Genomic DNA, 23,033 nt, shown 5'->3' with positions numbered 1-23,033 from the left:
GCTGTAGTCTGTCAACCGAGATCGTGAGGATGCTGGTGGTTGAAAGAACTGCACCTCTGAGCAGGTGAAGGGAGGAACTAAGGAGGGGTGATGGCAGAGGCGATAGGGCAGGCTTTCTAACGATGAGGGGCTGGGGATCAACGCTCTCCGGGAAGCTAAAAGAGCCCCAGCAACCACCTGCCTGGGCCCTGAGCTCCCTCCAAAGCGGGAGGTGATTCACTAAGAGGTTGCTCCCCTGTCATTGAACTCAGCATCCTATACTGGTCCTCACCATGAAGACCCCCAAGAGTGCTTCAGACCATTGCTTCTCACATTCTCTGTTTAAAGACATTAATTTGTTTTTAGATTTCCCAGCATGTCACGGACCAATATGTTTGTTAAATATACTAAGAATGAATTGCTAGAAAGATGAAATTAAAAAGACATACACCACCAGGTGCAGTGGCTGACGCCCATAATCTCAACACTTTGGGAGGCGGAGGTAGGTGCATCGCTTGAGGCCAGGAGTTCAAAATCAGCCTAGGCAACAAAGTGAGACCCCCGTATCTACAAAACAAAAAATTAGCCAGGTGTGGTGGCGCAGCCTGTAGTTCCGGCTATTCTGGAGGCTGAAGTGGGAGGATCGCTTGAGGCTGCAGTGAGCCGAGATCGCACCACTGCACTCCAGCCTGGGTAATACAGTGAGACTCTGTCTCCAAAAAAAAAAAAAAAAAAAAGGACACACATCATGACATCATGCAAGTTTGGATTTTTGTTTTTTAGATTCAACTGACGAAGTTAAAGGATCAAACTGCTGTAGGAGCTGCTAAACGCTTCTCTCCATTTCTGGCCAGGGGGCCGTGGACCGCCCTTTAAGTAGCCCGTTTTATCCCCAGCAGAGGTGGAGCCTTGGGCAGGCCTAGAGACTTTCCCGGATCGCTCAGGTAACCGGAGGGGAGGGACGGAACCCGGGTCCTCCAGGCCGGGGAACGCCCCGCTCAGAGGCCGGGCTTGGGCGGAGACTGCGCCGGGGCGGCTGAAAACTAGCCGAGGAGAGCCAGGGAGCCGGAGAGATCGCGCGCCTGCCGTCGCCGGAGCCTGCGAGCCGAGACTGTAAGCGCCCCGGTTCGGGCTCCGCGCGGGCTCGGCCGCGGGGTGGGCAGCGGGCAGGGGCGCCAAGGGGTCGAGGCTGCGGTCGGCCCGCAGGGGTGCAGAGGGACTTCTAGTTGGTCCGCCCCCAGCTCCTGCCCCAGCCGGGAGACTGCGAGTGCCGCCTACTCGGGGAAGGAGCCTGCAGGCGGCGGCGGACTTCTCGCAGGGAATTCCGCGTCCCAGACTGCGGGCGGCCGCGGCAGGGATGGAGGCTCAGGGAGGGAAGCTCGCGACCCCGGGAACGCACCGCGTCCCCTGGCTTGGGTGAGCTCTGCTTCCAGGGCCTTGGCTCGCTCCGCGCGAAATGCACTTATTTGTCACCCAAGTTGGAACACTGATTTTCATGCGCCTCCGTGTGAAGAGACCACCAAACAGGCTTTGTGTGAGCACCATGGCGGTTTATTTCACCTGGGTGCAGGCGGGCTGAGTCAGAAAAGAGAGTCAGCGAAGGGAGATAGGGGTGGGGCCGTTTTATAGGATTTGGGTAGGTAAAAGAAAATTATAGTCAAAGGGGGGGTTGTTCTCTGGCGGGCAGAGTGGGGGTCACAAGGTGCTCAGTAGGGGAGCTTTTGAGCCAGGATGAGCCAGGGGAAGGAATTTCACAAGACAATGTCATCAGTTAAGGCAGGAACAGGCCATTTTCACTTCTTTTGCGGTGGCATGTCATCAGTTAAGGCACGAACTGGCCATCTGGATGTGTACGTGCAGGCCACAGGGGATATGATGGCTTAGCTTGGGCTCAGAGGCCTGGCATTCCTGTCTTCTTATATTAATAAGAAAAATAAAATGAAATAGTGATAAAGTGTTGGGACGGCGAAAATTTTGGGGGCTGGTAGGGAGAGATAATGGGCGATGTTTCTCAGGGCTGCTTTGAGGGGGATTGGCGTGGCGTGGGAACCTAGAGTAGGAGAGATTAAGCTGAAGGAAGATTTTGTGGTAAGGGGTGATATTGTGGGATTGTTAGAAGAAACATTTGTCGTGTAGAATTATTGGTGATGGCCTGGATACGGTTTTGTATGAATTGAAAAACTAAATGGAATAAGAGAAGGAGAAAAACAGGTATAAAAGGTCTAAGAATTGGGAGGACTCAGGACATCTGATTAGAGAGTGCCTAAGATTTCATGCGCGTCTGTGTGAAGAGACCACCAAACAGGCTTTGTGTGAGCAATAAAGCTGTTTATTTCACCTGGGTGCAGGTGGGCTGAATCCGAAGAGAGAGTCAGCGAAGGGAGATGGATTATCATTAGTTCTTACAGGTTTTGGGATAGGCGGTGAAGTTAAGAGCAATGTTCTGTGGGCAGGGTTGGATCTCAAGGGTGGGGAGAATTACAAAGAACCTTCTTAAGGGTGGGGGAGATTACAAAGTACATTGATCAGTTAGGATGGGGTAGGAACAAATCACAATGGTGGAATGTCATCAGTTAAGGTTATTTTTACTTCTTTTGTGGATCTTCAGTTACTTCGGGCCATCTAGATGTATACGTGCAAGTCACAGGGGATGCGATGGCTTGGCTTGGGCTCAGAGGCCTGACAAAGGAGATTCAGCATAGTCCTGCCAGCAAAGATTATTTATTTACTTCAAGAGCTAAGAGTGGCAGTTTGGGGATAGCACGAGGAGATATCAGCTGTAATGGCTTGGAGAAACAGTGTAAACTGGCAGTGTAAACAAGAGCAGGGCATGTATGAGTAGTTGAGAACGGAGAATAGGAGTATGACTAGACAGAAAACAGTAGGGATGACAAGTTTTTCTGGGGCACAGTCTAAGTTGGTCTGGTGTCTGGAATGAGACTGGGTCCTAATAAAAAGGAGCATCTATATAGGAGCTCAAATGGGCTGTACCCTGTAGCATTCTGAGGACAGATCTGACTTCTGAGAAGGGAAGGTGGTAAAAGTATTGTCCAGTCCTTTTTAAATTGGTGGCTGAGCTTGGTGAGGTGTGTTTTTAAAAGACCTTTAGTCTGTCACTGAATACTAAGAGCCTGAAAAAATGCTTGGCTGATTTGACTAATAAAGGCTGGTCTGTTATCAGACTGTATAGAGGTGGGAAGGCTAAACTGAGGAATTATGTCTGACAGAAGGGAAGAAATGACTGCGGTGGCCTTCTCAGATCCTGTAGGAAAGGACTCTACTTATCCAGTGAAAGTGTCTACCTAGACTAAGAGGTATTTTAGTTATCTTACTCGGGGCATGTTGAGTAAAGCTAATTTACCAGTCCTGGATGGGGGCAAATCCTTGAGCTTGATGTGTAGGGAAGGGAGGGGGCCTGAATAATCCATGAAGAGTAGTAGAATAGCAGATGGAACACTGAGAAGTTATTTCTTTGAGGATAGATTTCCACGATGGAAAGGAAATGAGAGGTTCTAAGAGGCGGGCTAGTGGCTTGTGCTATAGCATAGTCTGCCTTTGCTGGTGTGTGGCGATTAGGCCTGGTGGAACTGCCATCAATAAACTAAGTGTGATCAGGGTGAGGAACAGGAAAGAAGGAAATGTGGGGAAATGGGGTGAATGTCAGGTGGATCAGAGAGATGCAGTCATGAGGGTCAGGTGTGGTATCTGGAATAATGTGGGAGGCCGGATTGAAGTCTGGGGCAGGAACAATGGTAATTGTGGAGACTTAACAAAGAGTGAGTACAGCTGAAGGAGCTGAGGAGCAGAAAGTATATGCGTCAGGTGTGAGTAAGAAAATAGATTTTGGAAATTATGAGAAATGTAGAAAGTTGAGCATAGTTTGTGATTTTGAGGGCCTCTAAAAGTATTAGGGCGGCAGCGGCTGCTGCACGGAGACATGATGGCTAGGCTAAAACAGTAAGGTCAAGTTGTTTGGACAGAAAGGTTATAGGGTGCGGTCCTGGCTCTTGTGTAAGTATTCTGACTGCACTAACTATGCCTAGGAAGGAAAGGAGTTGTTGCTTTGTAAGGGATTGAGGTTCGGGAGATTAATCGGACACAATCAGCAGGGAGAGCACGTGTGTTTGTACCAGAATTATGCCGAGATAGGTAACAGATGAGGATGAAATTTGGGCTTGACTGAAGTAATGGGGGCTGTCTGTGAAGCCTTGCGGCAGTACAGCCCAGATAATTTGCTGAGCCTAATGGGTGTCAGGGTCAGTCCAAGTGAAAGCGAAGAGAGGCTGGGATGAAGGGTGCAAAGGAATAGTAAAGAAAGCGTGTTTGAGATCCAGAACAGAATAATGGGTTGTGGAGGGAGATATTGAGGATAGGAGAGTATATGGGTTTGGCACCACGGGGTGGATAGGCGAAACAATTTGGTTGATAAGGCGCAGATTCTGAAGCCTTGTCTGGTTTTAGGACAGGTAAAATGGGGGAATGGTAAGAAGAGTTTATAGGTTTTAAAAGGCCATGCTGTAGCAGGCGAGTGATAACAGGCTTTAATCCTTTTAAAGCATGCTGCGGGATGGGATATTGGCGTTGAGCGGGGTAACGGTGATTAGGTTTTAATGAGATGGTAAGGGGGTGCATCATCGGTTGCCAAGGAGGGAGTAGAGGTATCTTATACTTGTGGGTTAAGGTGGGGGGATACAAGAGGAGGACACAAAGGAGGCTTTGGATTGGGAAGAAGGGTGGCAATGAGATGTAGCTGTAGTCCAGGAATAGTCAGGGAAGCAGATAATTTAGTTAGTGTCTCAGCCTAATAAGGGAACTGGGCAGGTGGGGATAACTAAAAAAGGACTGCTTAAAACAGTATTGTCTAAGTTAGCACCAGAGTTGGGCAGTTTTAAGAGGTTTAGAAGCCTGGCCATCAATACCCACAACAGTTATGGAGGCAAGGGAAACAGGCCCTTGAAAAGAAGGCCGCTGCGGTTCAGGCATTTGGAAGTTCTTGTGTGCTGGAGATGTGGCTGGGGTTTGTCTCACAGTGGAGGCAAGGAATTGCAACTTTTTTCTATTATTGTACACCTTGAAGGCGAGATTAATTAAATCCTGTTGTGGGGTTTGAGGGCCGGAATTTAATTTTTGGAGTTTTATTTAATGTCGGGAGCAGATTGGGTAATAAAATGTATTTTGAGAATAAGACGGCCTTTTGACTTTTTAGGGTCTAGGACTGTAAAGTGTCTCAGGGTTGCTGCCAAACGAGTCATGAACTGGGCTGGATTTTTATATTTGATTAAAAAGAGCCTAAACGCTAACTGATTTGGGATAAAGAAAAAGGAGCATTAACCTTGACTATGCCTTTAGCTCCAGCCACCTTTTTAAGAGTAAATTGCTGGGCAGGTGGGGGAGGGCTACTCACGGAATGAAACTGTAAGCCAGACCCGGTGTGAGGAGGGGAGGTGATAAAAGGACTATAGGGTGGAGGAGCGGAGGCTGAGGAAGAATTGGGACCTAGCTCGGCCTGGCGAGGAGCAACCTGGCGAGGAGGGGAGAGGTCAGATGGGTCTGTAGAAAAGTAAGATTAGAAAGACTCAGCGACGCTTGGGGTTGGGACTGAGGGGACAGGCAGGAGGAAAAGGAGGAAGATTTGGGATGGGCTGCGTTGGGAACAGAGACTAGAGCGGGACTGATGTGTAAAAGAATGCCTGGATGTCAGGCAGCTCAGACCATTTGCCCATTTTACGACAAGAATTATTTAGATATTGTAGGATGGAAAAATTGAAAGTGCTGTTTTCCAGCTATTTGGAACTACTGTTGAGTTTGTATTGGGGTCAAGCGGCATTGCAGAAGAGAATAAGACGCTTAGATTTTAGGTCAGGTGAGAGTTGAAGAGGTTTTAAGTTCTTAAGAACACAGGCTAAGGGAGAAGGAAGAGGAATGGAAGGTGGAAGCTTGCCCATAGTGAAGGAGGCAAGCCGAGAGAGAAGAGAGCGTAGAGACACGGAGGGAAGGGGCTCGGGGGTTCTTACCCTCCAGAAAAGCGGGAAAGGGGTTGGGGTGTGGAAATAAGGGATTGGGGCGCAGAGATATGAGGTTGGGGTGCGGAAATAAGGGATGGGGCGCAGAGATAAGAGGTCGGGGTGCGGAAATAAGCAATCGGAGGCAGAGATAAGAGGTCGGGGTGCGGAAATAAGCGATTGGGGGGTTCTTGCCCCCTAGAAAAGCGGGACTTGCCGCTAAGGGTGAAGGAGAAGGGGTTGAGGGGTACTTGCCCCTGCCCCAGGAAAGCGGGACTTGCCGCTAAGGGTGAAGGAGAAGGGGTTGAGGGGTACTTGCCCCTGCCCCAGGAAAGCGGGACTTGCCGCTAAGGGTGAAGGACAAAGGCAGGCGTCCCTGCGTGGTCTGACACCTCTGAAACAGTGTCCCCCAACCCCAAATTGAACTTAATTTCCCAGCACTTGGGCCTCACCATTACCCCCTGTCTGCCCTGAGGATAAGCCCCTCTCCAAGAGGGACAGAGCAGGGGCTGTGGGCCACCACTCAGGAAGGGTGCTCCTCTCCCCTGGGGTAGGAAGCCCAGAGGTTGTGGTTAAAAGCCTTCTCAGACATGCAAAAAACATGAGGCCGTCAGGCGCGGTGGTTTACGCCTATAATCCCAGCACTTTGGGAGGCCGAGGCGGGTGGATCACGAGGTCAAGAGATCGAGACCATCCTGGCCAACATGGTGAAACCCCATCTCTACTAAAAATACAAAAATTAGCTGGGTGTGGTGGCACGCGCCTGTAGTCCCAGCTACTCGGCAGGCTGTGGCATGAGAATGGTGTGAACCTGGGAGGCAGAGCTTGCAGTGAGCCGAGATTGTGCCACTGCACTCCAGCCTGGTGACAGAGTGAAACTCCGTCTCAAAAAAAAAAAAATGAGGCCTCAGAAATGTAGCTCCCAAAACCCCCTACCCAGGGCTGTACAGAAGTCAACCCAGGTTCCTATTTTCCCAGGATGAAGAACAGTTTTCAAAGCTTAGTAGGATTGTGGGTGATTTTGTCTCATTGTCTGTTGTTTTTCCATTATTCTATATCATATATATATAATATTTATACTATATATAATATGTATATAGTGTGTATATATGTATATAATATGTATATATTAGGTGAAGTGTAAATAAAATCAGGGACAGGGTTAGAGCGCAGCAGGAAAGAGCCTGCTGGGGATCGGAGTCTCTGGGCTGTCAGGGCCAGGCTGGGCAGGCCCCGTTGTTGATGGCTTCCCCTCATCTTGCAGGAGCCATGTGGCTAGAAATCCTCCTCACTTCAGTGCTGGGCTTTGCCATCTACTGGTTCATCTACCGGGACAAAGAAGAAACTTTGCCACTTGAAGATGGGTGGTGGGGGCCGGGCACGAGGTCCGCAGCCAGGGAGGACGACAGCATCCGCCCTTTCAAGGTGGAAACATCAGATGAGGAGATCCACGTAAGGCACCTTGGGCCAGGCCGGGCTGGGCAGTGGAAAGGGTGGTGTCTCGAAGACAGGGGTTGGGTCTCAGGCCAGAGGCGAGAGGGGACGGGGGCTTGGGAATGGTCCATCCTACTTGGGAGTGTATTTCAGTCTGCTTTTCCTCTGCTGGGCAGGTGCAGGTTGCTTTGGAGAGGGATGCCCAGCCCTCCCACTTGGTCTCTTCTCCTTTCCCTACCCAAGGCCCAGCAGTGCTCAGGCAGGAGATGGGGTGCCAGCAGACCCAGGTACCTGCATCAAAGGTCACAGAAAGCAGCCGTCATCACCTCCTCTATGCCCTGCCTGAAGCCTTGGGAGTGAGGTTGTGAGAGAAAGTGAGCAGGTTCCCGTCAGAGACCCAGGAAGCACTGAGAAGACAGGGATGCTGCTGGTTAGGCACTGGCTGAGTGTCAGCCATTCCTGGTCACATTCAATCCCTGCGGTGATCCTGCGGGGTGAGGACTGTTGTTCCCAAACTGCAGATGCAGAAGCTGAAGCTCAGGGGCATAAAGCAACTCGTTCAAGGCGGCCTAGCTAACATGCGGAAGGATTTGAAGTCCAATCTAATCCTGAAGCCGCTGCTCCTCCTCTGCACAGGGATACAGTCAGGAAGGAGGTGACTGGGCACGTGGGGTGACCTGAGACTGCATTCTCGGGGAGGAGCAAGGCTTGAGTGGGAGACAGGAGGGTAGGCAGGCCTGGCATGGCCCTGCCAATCCTTTCATTCCATGGGTTTTGAGCACCTACTGTGTGCAGGCCCAGTGAGTACTTGGGAGAAGAGAGAGCCCCTTCCGTCCAACAGCATACAGTCCAGTGAATGAGAAAAGGAATGTGCACAAAGAAAGGTAGACTTAAAGATAAATAAGGATAGGCTGGGTGCGGTGGCTCACGCCCGTAATCCCAGCACTTTAGGAGGCTGAGGCGGCGGATCACTTGAGGTCAGGAGTTCAAGACCAGCCTGGCCAACATCGCGAAACCCCGTCTCTACTAAAAATACAAAAAATTAGCTGGGCATAGTGGCGGGCACCTATAATAATGCCAGCTACTCGGGAGGCTGAGGCAGGAGAATCCCTTGAATCCAGGAGGCAGAGGCTGCAGTGAGCCCAGATCACACCACTGCACTCCAGCCTGGGCAACAAGAGTGAAATGCCATCTCAAAGAAAAGAAAAAGATGGATAAGGATGAATGTCACAAAAAGCATGGATAAAAAGTCATGAGAGTTCCAAGGAGGGAGGGATTTAAAAGCAGAAGCTGGGCTAAACCCAAGAGCAACCAGGCTGAGGCTCCCTGGGTAGGAATTGCTTGCTGCAGCCTTGCTATTTAGGGCCAAGGCTGATCCCTGAGGAAAGCTCCTTTAGGGAATTAGACTCCTAAGGGAGTCTGTCTGGGGGTGACTGCAACACTTGGGAAGAAGCCTTGGAAGGTGACACTTGAGAGGCTCCCTAAGCTGACATGAACTTCCTCCCTCTGGGGCTGGCCTTTTAGCCTAATACATGCCCATGAGACTTGCACCCTCTCTCCTGGTCTGTAAATTTTTTAGTTTTTGGAGACAGGGTCTTGCTCTGTCACCAGGCTGGGGTGCAGTGGTGCGATCTTGGCTCACTGCAACCTCCGTCTCTCAGGTTCAAGCAATTCTCCTGCCTCAGCCTCCCAAGTAGCTGGAATTACAGGCGCCTGTCACCATGCCCGGCTAATTTTTGTATTTTTAGTAGAGATGGGGTTTCGCCATGTTGGCCAGGCTGGTCCTGACTTCAAGCGATCCCCCTGCCTTGGCCTCCCAAAGCACTGGGATTACAGGCGTGAACCACCATGCTGGGCCTGGCCTGTAATTTTTATCCCAACTGAGTTATAATGTATCATTCAATGTTGTATATCAGGGGTCAGGAAACCATGGCCCATAGACCAAATGTAGCCTGCCACCTGTTTTAGCACACCCCCTATGCCAAGAATAGTGTTTACCTGTTTAAATAGTTAGGGGGAAAAAAATCAAAAGAGAATAATAGTTTGTGACATGTGAAAATTATACAGCAGTCAGATTTCAGTGTCCATAAATAAAGTTTTATTGGAACACAGCCACCCCCATTCATCTGTGCATTGGCTGTGGCTGCTTTCACACTACGAAGACAGAGTGGAGTCACTGCAGCCTGCACAGCCTAGAACATTTACTATCTGGCCTTTTACAGAAAAAGTTTGCTGACTCCTGCTGTAGAGACGCCTGGGTAAATTAAAGATGAGTATTGTGTATACACTTAAAGAGTAAAAAGATGGGCTGGGCGCAGTGGCTTACACCTGTAGTCCCACCACTTTGGGAGGCCAAGGCAGACACATCACTTGAAGCCAGGAGTTCAAGACCAGCCTGGCCAACATGGCAAAACCCTGTCTCTACTAAAAATGGAAAAATTAGCCGGACGTGGTGGCTCACACCTGTAATCCCAGCTACTCTGGGAGCTGAGGCATGACTCGCTTGAACCTGGGAGGTGGGAGTTGCAGTAGGCCCAGATCACGCCACTGCCCTCCAGCCTGGGCAACAGAGTGAGACCCTATCTCAAAAAAAAAAAAAAAAAAAAAGACAGAAAAAAGAAATGCAAAGTCTACAGTGAAGAAGGAAGAAGTGAAGAACACATCCGCTTTGGGAGTAGCCAGTGATGTGGGAAACTGCCTTGCCACTACCAGAGTGCAGTGTCTTGTGGCTGCAGGGTTTGCTGTGTTTTCTGGAAACAGACTTTGTTCTTGTGCTCTGTCCTACCCATCCCTCTCAACTTGGGGTCCTGCATTTTGCTCCAGGACTTACACCAGAGGATCGATAAGTTCCGTTTCACCCCACCTTTGGAGGACAGCTGCTTCCACTATGGCTTCAACTCCAACTACCTGAAGAAAGTCATCTCCTACTGGAGGAATGGATTTGACTGGAAGAAGCAGGTGGAGATTCTCAACAGATACCCTCACTTCAAGACTAAGATTGAAGGTATGTTTGCAAAATGCCAGCCAGAGAGGGATGTATGTCATGAGAACAGCCTTCTTCCACAGTGTGACTTAGAGTCAGATAAAGTTGGAGAGATTCAGAACCCAATTATAGGTCACTGAGATGTACTTATAAGTTGTAACCTTACTAAATGCAAACATATTGCAGTCACAACAAATCTGTCCATCTTTAGAGCTAGGCAGGAACACATACATGCAATTTTAAAAGCAAAGAAATGCACCATCCAGTCCAATGATGTGGCAATCTTTGAGAGGAAGGATGGAGATGAGATTTAGACCCAGGCCAGGTGGGGTGGCTCACACCTGTAATCCCAGCACTTTGGGAGGCTGAGGCAGGTGGATCACGAGGTCAAGAGTTCAAGACCAGCCTGGCCAAGATAGTGAAATCCCATCTCTCCTAGAAATACAAAAAATAGCCAGATGTGGTGGCAGGCACCTGTAATCCCAGCTACTCTGGAGGCTGAAGCAGAGAATTGCTTGAAGCCAGGAGGTGGAGGTTGCAGTGAGCCAAGATCACACCACTGCACTCCAGCCTGGGCTCCATCTCAAAAAAAGAAAAGACTCTGCTCTCAATTCTTTTGGATCTATACCCAGAAGTGGACTTGCTGGATCATACGGTAATTCTGTGTTTAATTTTCTGAGGAACCGCCATACTGTGTTCCGCAGCAGCTGCATCATTTTACTCTGAATAAAATCTCTTACATGATATTTGCAAATGTTTTCTCCCACTCTGTGGGTTGCCATACAATTAATCTTTTTCAGAGACAAGGTCTTGCTGTGTTGCTCAGGCTGGAGCACAGCGGCTATTCACAGGCGTGATCATGGCTCACCACAGCCTCGAACTCCTGGGCTCAAGCAGTCCTCTCGCCTCAGGCCTCCTGAATAGCTGGTACAATAGGCAAGCACCACTGTGCCGAGCTTGTTAATTTTTTATATTGAGGAAATTGTACATGTTAGGAATCTTATTTGTAATGTTTAAGATAATTTGGCCTTTTCAAGGAACAGTGAAGATTTGAATTTGTTAAAATTCTAGGAATTACTTAATGTATATGAAAGACATGTTGGTCAGTCAGATAAACTAAAGTTCCTAAAAAAAGGAAATTGAAATTATACAGTGTTAACTGGGTGTGGTGGCATGCACCTGTAGTCCCCGCTACTCAGGAGGCTGAGGCAGGAGGATTGCTTGAGCCCAGGAATTCAAGGCTGCAGTGAGCTATGAGGACACCACTGCACTGGGTGACAGATCAAGACAGATCTCTTAAAAAAAGAGAGAGAGGCCGGGCATGGTGGCGCACGCCTGTAATCCCAGCACTTTGGGAGGCTGAGGCAGGTGGATCATGAGGTCAGGAGATTGAGACCATCCTAGCAAACACAGTGAAACCCTGTCTCTACTAAAAATACAAAAAATTAGCCAGGTGTGGTGGTGGGCGCCTGTAGTCCCAGCTACTACTCGGGAGGCTGAGGCAGGAGAATGGTGTGAACCTAGGAGGTAGAGCTGCAATGAGCTGAGATCACACCACTGTACTCCAGCTTGGGCGACAGAGCGAGACTCTGTCTTAAAAAAAAGAAAGAGGGAGAGCCGGATGTGGTGGCTCACGCCTTTAATCCTAGCACTGTGGGAGGCTGAGGCGGGTGGATCCCAAGGTCAAGAGATCGAGACCATCCTGGCCAACATGGTGAAACCCCGTCTCTACTAAAAATACAAAAATTAGCTGGGCATGGTGGCATGTGCCTGTAGTCTCAGCGGCTCGGGAGGCTGAGGCAAAAGAATTGCTTGAACCAGGGAGGCGGAGGTTGCAGTCAGCCGAGATCGCCCCACTGCACTCCAGCCTGGCGACAGAGCAAGACTCCATCTCAAAAAAAAAAAAAAGGGAGAAAGGAAGGATGGATGGAAACCTCAACTTGGAGGTGCCAGGGCAGCAAACATCCTTGTTCTGATGCAAGCAGGCCAGGCCTGAGGGAGAATGAGCCACAGAAAAACTAAGTCAAATCCCAGTTGTGTGTGTCCTGGAACTAGAGCCCTTCCTGGAGCTCAGCCAAGAACACTAAAAAAAAAAAAAAAAAAAAAAAAAAATCTGGAATGATTTTTTGGATCAAATTTGGACTCCTCTTGAGTGTTACGGTATTCTTTGCAGGATTTTTGATATCTTCTGTTATGAGCCTAACAAGAGGATCCAAGCCACTTAATCCCAGCCAAAGTGCTGTATGCAGTTACCACAGGTTCCTGTTTGGATTCCTGGCACGAAATTGCCTGGCTTCCTTGAGTTTGACTTGGATCCCTGTGTTGTCCCAGCTCTTCAGTGTCCATCCAGCAGAAATTAACAGGGTGCCTGCTGTACCCAGGCATTCTGCTGGGGCTGGGGACGCATAGAGAGGACAGGGTCCCTCCTTCACAGCTCATAGGCTCTTCAGGGGCAATTACAGCACGTAGTGGCGGTGTTCTGAAGGAGGAGGCTCTGGGAGCTTCATGAGCCCCACAATCTTCCTTTGAATGTGAGGGAAGGCTTCCTGGAGGAGGTGGTATCTAAGCTGAAATGAGTGGGACTTTGCCAGGTGTGTGGGGAAGGTGGTCCAAGAAAGGGGAATAGCATGTTCAAAGGCCCAGAGGCAGGAGGCAGTAAAGGGCCCTTTCCATCCTGGCAGCTGCCAGCCTTACCCCACTGGACCCTTTCAGGGTTCCTCATGAGACTGGGTTTTTTTTTTAGAGACAGGGTCTCACTCTGTCACCCAGGCTGGAGTGCAGTGGTGTGATCACAGTTCACTGCAGCCTCAACCTCCTGAGCTCAAGTGATCCTCCCACCTCAGCCTCCCAAGTAGCTGGGACCACAGGTATGCACCACCACACTAGGCTTTTTTTTTTTTTCTTTTTTTTCTTGAGACGGAGTCTTGCTCTGTCGCCCAGGCTGGAGTGCAGTGGCGCAATCTCGGCTCACTGCAAGCTCCGCCTCCCGGGTTCACGCCATTCTCCTGCCTCAGCCTCCTGAGTAGCTGGGACTATAGGCGCTCGCCACCACGCCCAGCTAATTTTTTGTATTTTTAGTAGAGACGGGGTTTCACCGTGTTAGGCAGGAGGGTCTTGATCGCCTGACCTTGTACCTGCCTCAGCCTCCCAAAGTGCTGGGATTACAGGTGTGAGCCACCGTGCCCGGCCTTTTTTTTTTTTTTTTTTTTTTACATTTTTAGTAGAGACAAGGTCTCACCATGTCACCCAGGCTGATCGCAAACTCCTGGGCTCAAGCAATTCTCCCATCTTGGCCTCCCGAAGTATTGGGATTCCAGGCGTGAGCCACCACACCCAGCTGACATGGGGTGTTTACGGTACAAAAGCTCCCTCACGTACAACGGCTCCAAAGGAGCCAGTTTCCAGCATTGAATTAATCGTGGATTTACCCATGTGTGGTTCTGGCACCCTGCCCGGGGCTGGAGGCCTGTTCTTGGCCTTGGTCCTTGCGGTTTGGAGTCCCTCCGCTGGGCCTGGGTTCCTGCATTCTCTGCCCATCCCCAATAGGGCTGAACCGGCAGCCTCTGGTCTGTGGGCCCAGCAAACCTTCAATATCCCCCTGAATCTTGTCCTGGTTCCCCAGGCTGGGGTTGGTCCAGGTCCTCCTCCCTCTTCTCTCTCACAGTGCACTGTCTCTGTCTCTGTCGCTGCACTGACCCCTGCACTCCTGGCTGCTCACAGCCCAGCCTCCAACCCCCACCCCAGTGTTCTGTCCTCATCCACACTGGCCTCGCCGTTCAGCCTCCCTGTCCCTGCCACTTCCCTCCTCATTCTATGCTGAGCTTCCAGATCTATCCCACATCTTGGGCCTCCCACCACAGGCAACCAGGCACTGTCCTCAGAGTCTGAGAGCTTACACGGGCATCAGAGACCTCTGGGTAGGCCCAACCCCATCACATCCAGGGAGAAGGGAACTGCCTGAAGCACCAGGTCTCCGCCTGCCTGTCCCTTTTTCCTTTACCCTTGGCCCTGGCACCCAATACCCCACCCCCTCCCCTCCTCCCCTCCAAGCCCAGCACGGCCATCCTGAGCTCTCCTCAGCTCTGGGATGCTAACCCAGCAGCCCTGTCATGGAGCATCCTATGGATGCCACGGACCTATAGGGAAAGTCAGAACAGTATTTCCTCCCACAAAGGGAAACAGGGACCCATGAGGCAAACTATGAGCTATGGGCTTTTTAAAAATGTCTTGCTGGGTGTGGTGGCTCACGCCTGTAATCTCAGCACTTTGGGAGGCCAAGGCAGGCAGATCACCTGACGACTGGAGTTCAAGACCAACCTGGCCAACGTGGTGAAACCCCGTCTCTACTAAAAATACGAACATTAGCCGGGCGTGGTGGTGCACACCTGTAGTCCCAGCTACTCAGGATGCTGAGGCAGGAGAATCGCTTGAACCAGGGAGACAGAGGTCGCACTGAGCCGAGATCGTGCCATTGCACCCCAGCCTGGGCAACAAGAGCGAAACTCCATCTCAAAAAAAAAAAAAAAAAAATTATCTTCACCAGGCTTGGTGGCTCATGCCTGTAATCCCAACACATTGGGAGGCTGAGGCAGGAGGAAGCCAGGGATTTGAGGCCGGCCTGGGCAATTTAGCATGACTCTGTCTCCATTTTTAAAAAGTCTTAATTTTTTAAATTCAAATATTTAGGCCAGGCGCGGTGGCTCACGCCTGTCATCGCAGCACTTTGGGAGGCGAAGGCAGGTGGATCACGAGATCAGGAGATTGAGATCATCCTGGCTAACACAGTGAAACCCCGTCTCTACTAAAAATACAAAAAGTTAGCCAGGCGTGGTGGTGGGCGCCTGTAGTCCCAGCTACTCGGGAAGCTGAGGCAGGAGAATGGCGTGAACCCAGGAGGCAGAGCTTGCAGTGAGCCGAGATAGCACCACTGCACTCCAGCCTGGGCAACAGAGCAAGACTCCATCTCAAAAAAAAAAAAAAAAAATTGAAATATTTAAAACAGAAAAAGCACAGAAGGGAATATAGTGAGAAGCAGCTCCTTCTTGCCCCTGTGCCGGCCAGAGGCAGCTGTGTTTTACTCGTGCGTCCTGGGAGAGCCTGTGCATCCACAAGCATGGATGTGTACTTTTTCTCTAATTTAAAACTCAAATGACAATGTGGTAGAATTTGAATTAAAAAGAATCTCACTTCATGCAGTGTGTTCCAAGGGAGATAAGATCACCTACTAAAATAAACTTTAGAATAGGAGTAAATTTGGCAACGTAGAAGGACACCCAGGATACATTGTTAAGTAAAAAAAAAAAAAAGATTCTAAAATAGAATGTATGTATGGTTCTATTTTTGTTAAAAGTTATGTTCTCTAAGTCTTTTTAAAAAGTTTGAACTGTCACAGCCAAGAAGGGTCTAAAGAGACATGACAGCTCAGTGGCGTGTGAGTCCTGGATGGGATCCTGAAACAGAAAATGGACATTGGGGAAAAACTAAGGAAATCTGGCTATTATTTTGTTGTGTGTAGATACCAGTTTTATCCAGGTTTTAGAAAGGAGAAAATCCGGGCCGGGTGTGGTGGCTCACACCAGTAATCCCAGCACTTTGAGATGCCAAGGTGGGAGGATGGCTTGAGCCCAGGAGTTTGAGACCAGCCTGGGCAACATAGCGAGACCCCATCTCTACAAAAAAAATAACAAAAATAAGCTAGACATGGTGTTGCCCACCTGTAGTCCCAGCTACTTGAGAGGCTGAGGTGGGAGGATCGCTTGAGCCCGGGAGGTTGAGGCTGCAGTGAGCCATGATTGTGCCACTGCACTTCAGCCTGGGCAACACAGTGAGACCTCATCTCTAAAATAACAAGAAAAAAAGCAATCCTGCAATGTGTGACAACATGAATAAACTGAGGAAATAATGCTAAGTGAAATAAGCCAGGGACAGGACAAATACCACATGATTCCACCTATAGAAGGAATCTGAAATAGTCAAACTCAGCAGAAGCAGAGAGTAGAAGAGTGGTTGTCAGGGGCTGGGGAATAGGGGATACGGTGTTGCTGATCGTTGCTGTGTAAAGTTTGAGTCCTGCCAGCCGAATACATCCTAGAGATGTGCTGTACAGCAGAGCGCCGTCAGTGTTGGGCATTTACAAATCTGTTAAAAGGGTAGGACCCGTATTACGTGTTCTTGCCATATAATAAAAAGTGTAAACAGTAAGGAAATCAGACTATGGACTTCATAGTTAATAATATCTCAGTCTGGTTCGTTAATTGTAATGAATGTACCATTCTAACATAAAATATTAATAATGGAGGAAACCCGGTGAGTGTGAGGTATATGGGAGTTTTCTGGACTCTTTGCAGTCTTTCAGCAATCTAAAACTGTTCCAAAATAAAGTTTACACAGACAACACCATATTTTCTTTAGACAGTGGGATTACTTGTGAGTCATCCCCCTTTGGCTTATCTGTGTTTTCTAAGTTTTCTACAGTAAACATGTATTATTTGTATAATATATTAACGACAGAACAGAACATTAGCTAGACCATGCTGACTGCACCAGCCCTGGTGGCAGAGGGTCCCAGGCATGGCAGCCGCCCTCACTGTGAATGCCGTAAGGCCCCAGGTGCTGTCCAGGGCACTGGCCTGGGAAGGGGCTGCCTTCTTTTGATATGCAGAGGCCCCAAGTCAGTCCAGAGGAGACCAGAATCCATTCACCTGCCCTTGGCTATGATGATGTTTCCAGCATTGCACTTGAAAAAAAAATCTTCCACTTTATTTTATTTTAATTTTTTGAGATGGAGTCTTGCTCTGTTGCCCAGGCTGGAGTGTGGTGGTGTGATCTCGGCTCAGTGCAACCTCTGCTTCCCAGGTTCAAGCAATTCTCTTGCCTCAGCCTCCCGAGTAGCTGGAATTGCAGGCACCTGCCACCATGCCCGGGTAATTTTTTTGTATTTTTAGTAGAGACGGGGTTTCACCATGTTGGCCAGGCTGGTCTCGAGCTCCTGACCTTAGGTGATCCACCCAACTCAGCCTCCCAAAGTGCTGGGATTACAGGCGTGAGCCACCACACCAGGCCAAAAATCCTCCACTTTAAAGAAAATGTCATTTGGTAAGCAGAAAAAGGTAACATTTTGTCAATGTGTATGAAAAAAGTTATGCATTTAATACCTGTTCATTGTAGAAAAATTGGAAAGTACATAAAACTCAAAGAGAAATTAAAAGCACTGGAATCTACTGCTCAGGGAGAACTGCTTTTTACATTCTTGGAGTTTATCCTCCCAGACTTTTAAAATTCACCAATACATGGTATAACTACAGTATAAGCATAGATGACTTTTTACAAAAACTGGGTCACACAATGGATATGACTTGATCATTTGCTTTTACCTCCCAGCAATATCTTCTGATCTGTTTTCTATGTTAAATAAACATACATCTACCCTGTCAGTTTAGATGACTGTATTGGACTCCAGTATACTGTCAAACTATACTTGATTAATCCTGTATTGCTGGATACGTGGGGCTTTCTCCCTACCCTCCAGATTTTAAATTATTGAACAAGTATTTATGGAGGCCTGCTGTGAGCCAGGAGCTGTCCTGAGCCCTGGAAAGCCAGCAGTGGCTGTACAGACCTGGCCCAGCTGTCAGGGGGCACCTCTAAGGAAACCGGGAGGCAATAATCGTAGCTCCCTTGCAGGGAGGTTGTGAAGGCCGAGTGAGGACATCTGTGCACCTGGAGCGCAGTGTGAGTGTGAAGCCAGGGTCAGCCATTATTACTGTCAATACCATGGGGGGCAGGGGGGCGGGGGTACTAAGGGTGGCAGTACTCAGTATCCAGGCTCTGGGGGGTGCCAGAGCCTGACCGCGCAGGGTCTTCTCTCCCCCTCCACCCTGACTGTGCTCTGTCCCCCCAGGGCTGGACATCCACTTCATCCACGTGAAGCCCCCCCAGCTGCCCGCAGGCCGCACCCCGAAGCCCTTGCTGATGGTGCACGGCTGGCCCGGCTCTTTCTACGAGTTTTATAAGATCATCCCACTCCTGACTGACCCCAAGAACCATGGCCTGAGCGATGAGCACGTTTTTGAAGTCATCTGCCCTTCCATCCCTGGCTATGGCTTCTCAGAGGCATCCTCCAAGAGGGGTACGGAGCTGCTAGAGGCTCCATAACCGCCCCGTCCTCGCCAAGGGTGGGCCAGGTGTTCCCGCCAGGCTCTCCTTCTGGGGGGGGTGAGCAGGGAGTTGTCCCGAGGAAGCTGGGAAAGGAGGGGCCTGAGAGGCTGGCCCCAGGCTCATCGCCCTCCGGGGCTGGAGATGCCACCCCTATATTTGGGCTCCAGGATTCCTTCTTCCTTCTGTGAGCTTTTCTCACCTCCACCTGGGGGTGGACGGGCCTGAGAAATTTCACAGAACACTCAGAGGGCCCAATGACTCCTATGACTGCATGTGACTCCATGCCTTTCCCCATCACCGCCAGAGTTCAACTCGGTGGCCACCGCCAGGATCTTTTACAAGCTGATGCTGCGGCTGGGCTTCCAGGAATTCTACATTCAAGGAGGGGACTGGGGGTCCCTGATCTGCACTAATATGGCCCAGCTGGTGCCCAGGTGAGGTCACTGTCAGGGTGGGGTGGGTGTGTGTGTGTGTGTCCTCTAAGAGGTGGACCTCTGTGCAGGGTGGGCCAAGGCCCCCCCAGGGGAGAGGAGGGAGTGTGACCTGTCACTCAGCAGTACCTGAGGCAGGTTGACTTGGATCCTCCTGTCTGTAACCCAGGGTTGCGGCTCTGGGCCAGGTTCCCAGGCAGAGAAGGCCTGTGATAGGAGGGGAAGGTCAGGCATTAGACCTCTCCGCTGGACCAAGCTCTGGGACAGCCCTGAGCAGAACTCCCCAGAAACTGTATTTTACCCCCAGCCTCCCTCCTCCAACTCCCCAGAAACTGTATTTTACCCCCAGCCTCCCTCCTCCAACTCCCATGGGCTCCCCAGTGGGGCCGGTGCTGAAAGAGGCTGGCTCTGTGCTCGCTCCTCAGCCCTGAGGCCTGTTCCTCCGCCATCTCTCCTCTCCCCCTGTCCTTGACACCAGCCCAGCCTCACCCCGGCCCCTCTCTCTGCCTTCAGCCACGTGAAAGGCCTGCACTTGAACATGGCTTTGGTGTTAAGCAATCTCTCTACCCTGACACTCCTCCTGGGACGGCGTTTCGGGAGGTTTCTTGGCCTCACTGAGAGGGATGTGGAGCTGCTGTACCCCGTCAAGGAGAAGGTCCTCTACAGCCTGATGAGGGAGAGCGGCTACATGCACATCCAGTGCACCAAGCCCGACACCGTGGGTGAGTGTGCTCAGGGTCCTTGCCCACTGCCGGCTCCACTGGGGCGGGGAGACACCCGTGGGGTAACCTCACCACCCCACCCCAACACTGCCCACAGGAGGAAGCCTCTTGTAAGGACCTCCCAGCTCTTTAGATCTTTAAACTGCATTTTCCCATAGAATCAAGAGGATGGACCCTCAGCAGATTCCCAGGCCAGTTTAGCAACTCTGTTTGGCCGACTCAGTATTCATAGTGGCTTTTACCCCTGATCTCCCACCCCTGAGTCTATATCCTCCACTGAGAAGCAGAGGGATGGAGGGGGTGAGGTAGGAGGAATCCTGGGAGTGGGCAGCTCTGGGGCTGCAGGGGAGAGGGAAGAGGGTGCCCTGGAGCCTTGGGGAAGAGGTTCCCAGGCAGTGAGGGAGGGCCCAGCAACCATGTCGGCCACCAGGGTCCTGTTAAAGGACAATACTTTTTCAAAAAGGTAAATTTATAAAGGAGCCAGTAAAATTTTGAAAAGAAACAATTCAAAGACAAATAAGAACACTGAAATTAATTTGCTAACAGACACTAAACTTGTCAACATCCACAGAGTAATATCAGTTAAATCTCCATGGGACAAAATTCATTTGCCCCTATGAACGAGAGTCATTCGCATTACCCTCAGTTCTCTACAATTCACAGAACTGTAAAATAGCTCAATGACAAGGAAAGATGGGACCCCTGTAGCATCATGTCAGTCCGGAAGGTCTGCTAGGTAACTCCCTAGATCTTGTCCAGAAGACACCCAGGAATTGTCTTGCCCGTTTCCAAGTTCTTCAAAGTTTTCATGGGAATCCCACGCCCACACACAGGAGGCAGCTCATACTCATAATAATGGCATTTCATAAAATCAGCATTTTTCTCTGATTATAAAATACATGTTCATTGTCAAAAAGCTTAACAATGCAAAAAGTACAAAACATTAAAGACAATCTCGTATAACTTCTCCCTCCCCACATCCCCTCTCCTTCAAAAGAACTTGTGAACATTTTGGTGAGAATTTTCACAAGTGAAGTACGTCCATATCACCAACACGGCCCCAACACTCCAGATGCCCCTCGGGGTTCTCTCCCAGGTACCACGCTCTGACCTCTGACTGAGATGGTTTTGGTTGTACCTGTTTAAGTCCTTCTATGAATAGAATCACAGAGTATGTACCCTTGAGTCTGGGTTCTTTTGCTCAATATTATGGTTGTGAGATTCATCTGTGCTGTTGTCCCAGCTTTTTTTTTTTTTTTCAGAGACCAAGTCTCAGTCTGCTGCCCAGGCTAGAGTGCAGTGGCACGATCTCGGCTCACTGCAACCTCCACTTCCCGGGTTCAAGCAATTCTCCTGCCTCAGCCTCCCACGTAGCTGGGATTACAGGCATGCGCCACCATGCCCGGCTGATTTTTTTGTATTTTTAATAGAGATGGGGTTTCACCATGTTAGCCAGGATGGTCTCGAACTCCTTACCTCAGGTGATCCACCCGCCTCGGCCTCCCAAAGTGCTGGGATTACAGGCATGAGCCAATGCCCCCAGCCTGTTCCAGCCATTTTTCATGACTGTACAGTATTTTGGCTTATGAGTATATCTATTTATTTATAACTGATCCCCTATTTTAGACTTTTTCAGGTGGCTTCTCATTTTTCATGAATCAGAGCACATAGACTGAAAAACCCCGCCTTTTTAAAAACAGCACTTCTCATTGGGACCCCACCAAATGCAGAGGCATAGGCCCTTCAGTTTGAAGGAAGCTGAGCGGGCAGTGTGCGAGGCCCCAGGAGAGAATGGGAAGGTATCGTCCCGTTTATCAGATGAGGATGCCAAGGCCAGAGAGTTAAGGAAGCGAGGCATGTGAGCACCCAGGAGTTAGGGCAGGCCTGTGCTCGAATGTGGCTTCCTGCCCACAGCCCCGCCCTCTGCGGCCAGTGCCACACATCACACCTGAAGCTCCAGCTCTCTGGTCCCCAGGCCTGAGTCTCTCCTTTGCTCCCCGCTCCCCGCCAGGCTCTGCTCTGAATGACTCTCCGGTGGGTCTGGCTGCCTATATTCTAGAGAAGTTTTCCACCTGGACCAGTAGGGAATTCCGATACCTGGAGGATGGAGGCCTGGAAAGGTGAGGCCCTGGTTTGCCCCTGCAGTCATGACCCTGGTCCCAGCAGCCAACCTCCTCACCCTCTTCATCCCCTTGTCTGGTTGCTCTGCATGGGGCACTCAGCAAATTCTATTGTTGGCTTTCTTACAAATCCTCACCCCGTGACCAACGTAGCTGCACTTTTTGGGTGAGGCGGCCTGGTGAGTTGCTCCCAGCCTCACAGTGCATGGTCAGGACTAGGATGCAGGCTCACCTGCTTGTGCTCCTTTTGCTGAACAGGCCCCTCTGGGGATTAGGGAACCCACAGGGTAGCAGGCACCACGTTATTGTCAAGAGCATCTGGGCCTTTCCTCCTGATTCGCTGGAGAGCCTGGCATCAGGGTCACATGACCGCGTGTTCCAGGAGGGTGATCGCAGAAAGACAGGAGGCTGTTACATCTCTCAGAGCCTTAGAGGCTGTATCCTCTACATGCCTGACTCCCAGCTCTGTGGCCTGACTCAGGCTTCACCAAGGTCAGCTGTGACCCACCCTTTCCAGGACCCATCCCTTTATTCCTTCAGTGACACACAGAGAGGACCAGATAGTTCTGGGGATGGGAAAGACGGTAAAATGAGACTGAATCCTGCCTTGGGGGTAGGGACTCTGTCTTGGCCATGCTCTAGCCCCATCACCTAGAACAGTGCCAGGTGAACAGTGGGAGAGCCCAGTACATAGATGTTGAATGAATGTGCAAAGGACTGTGAGAGTCCAGTGGAAGGAGGATTCTCTTTGTCTAAGCGGCAGAGAGGGGAAATGACCAGGAGAATGTATCTGATTTGGGCCTTGGAGGATGAGTAGGAGTTTGCTGGATGGAGGAGAGAAATTTAGGCAAAGAGAAAAGCAATAAAAATGCAAGGAAAGGGTGCTTGGAAAGGGTGGCTTGTCCAGAGGCTGAAGCAGGCACACTGGGGCCAAACTCATTCCTGCAGGCCGGTCCTCGCCTCCTCCAAGAGCCTCAGCAGGGCCTTCGTCTGGATGTGTTTCTGCTGCCCTACATTCAGCAGGACAGGGATCGATGGAGCTCCTGCAGGACCACCTTGGCAAGGGGTCTGGCCTGCTCCTTGCACACGGATACCTGGGGCGGGATGTGAGGCCCCAGCAGACTATCCCACTAGGCCACTCCTGCAGCTCTGGCCCCGGGTTACAGGGAGCACCAAAGCCCTCAGCAGGAGGCAGACAGGATCAG

General features: G+C 50.3%; 1 protein-coding gene across 6 annotated transcripts in view; it reads left to right on the top strand.

Moving 5' to 3' along the window:
- Positions 1–767: 767 nt before the first annotated feature.
- LOC100437687 (epoxide hydrolase 1) overlaps positions 768–23,033 on the top strand; it is a 33,064-nt gene continuing 10,798 nt past the window's right edge. The window contains exons 1-7 of one of the 6 annotated variants that reach the window (XM_063716428.1): positions 768–923; positions 7,246–7,433; positions 10,239–10,419; positions 18,299–18,526; positions 18,860–18,989; positions 19,500–19,708; positions 21,720–21,828. In XM_063716428.1, coding sequence (XP_063572498.1) covers positions 7,251–7,433; positions 10,239–10,419; positions 18,299–18,526; positions 18,860–18,989; positions 19,500–19,708; positions 21,720–21,828 — 1,040 coding nt within the window. In that variant the 5' untranslated portion in view covers positions 768–923; positions 7,246–7,250. Of the gene's footprint in view, positions 924–946; positions 1,396–7,245; positions 7,434–10,238; positions 10,420–18,298; positions 18,527–18,859; positions 18,990–19,499; positions 19,709–21,719; positions 21,829–23,033 lie in introns of those variants that run through there. The other 5 variants (XM_002809399.6, XM_024248634.3, XM_063716426.1 and 2 more) reach the window with 5 other exon arrangements.

Source organism: Pongo abelii, chromosome 1 (genome assembly GCF_028885655.2).
Source record: "Pongo abelii isolate AG06213 chromosome 1, NHGRI_mPonAbe1-v2.0_pri, whole genome shotgun sequence".
Lineage (NCBI taxonomy): Eukaryota > Metazoa > Chordata > Mammalia > Primates > Hominidae > Pongo > Pongo abelii.
Note: the sequence above shows the minus strand (reverse complement) of the source record. Positions and strands in the feature narration are given on the sequence as shown.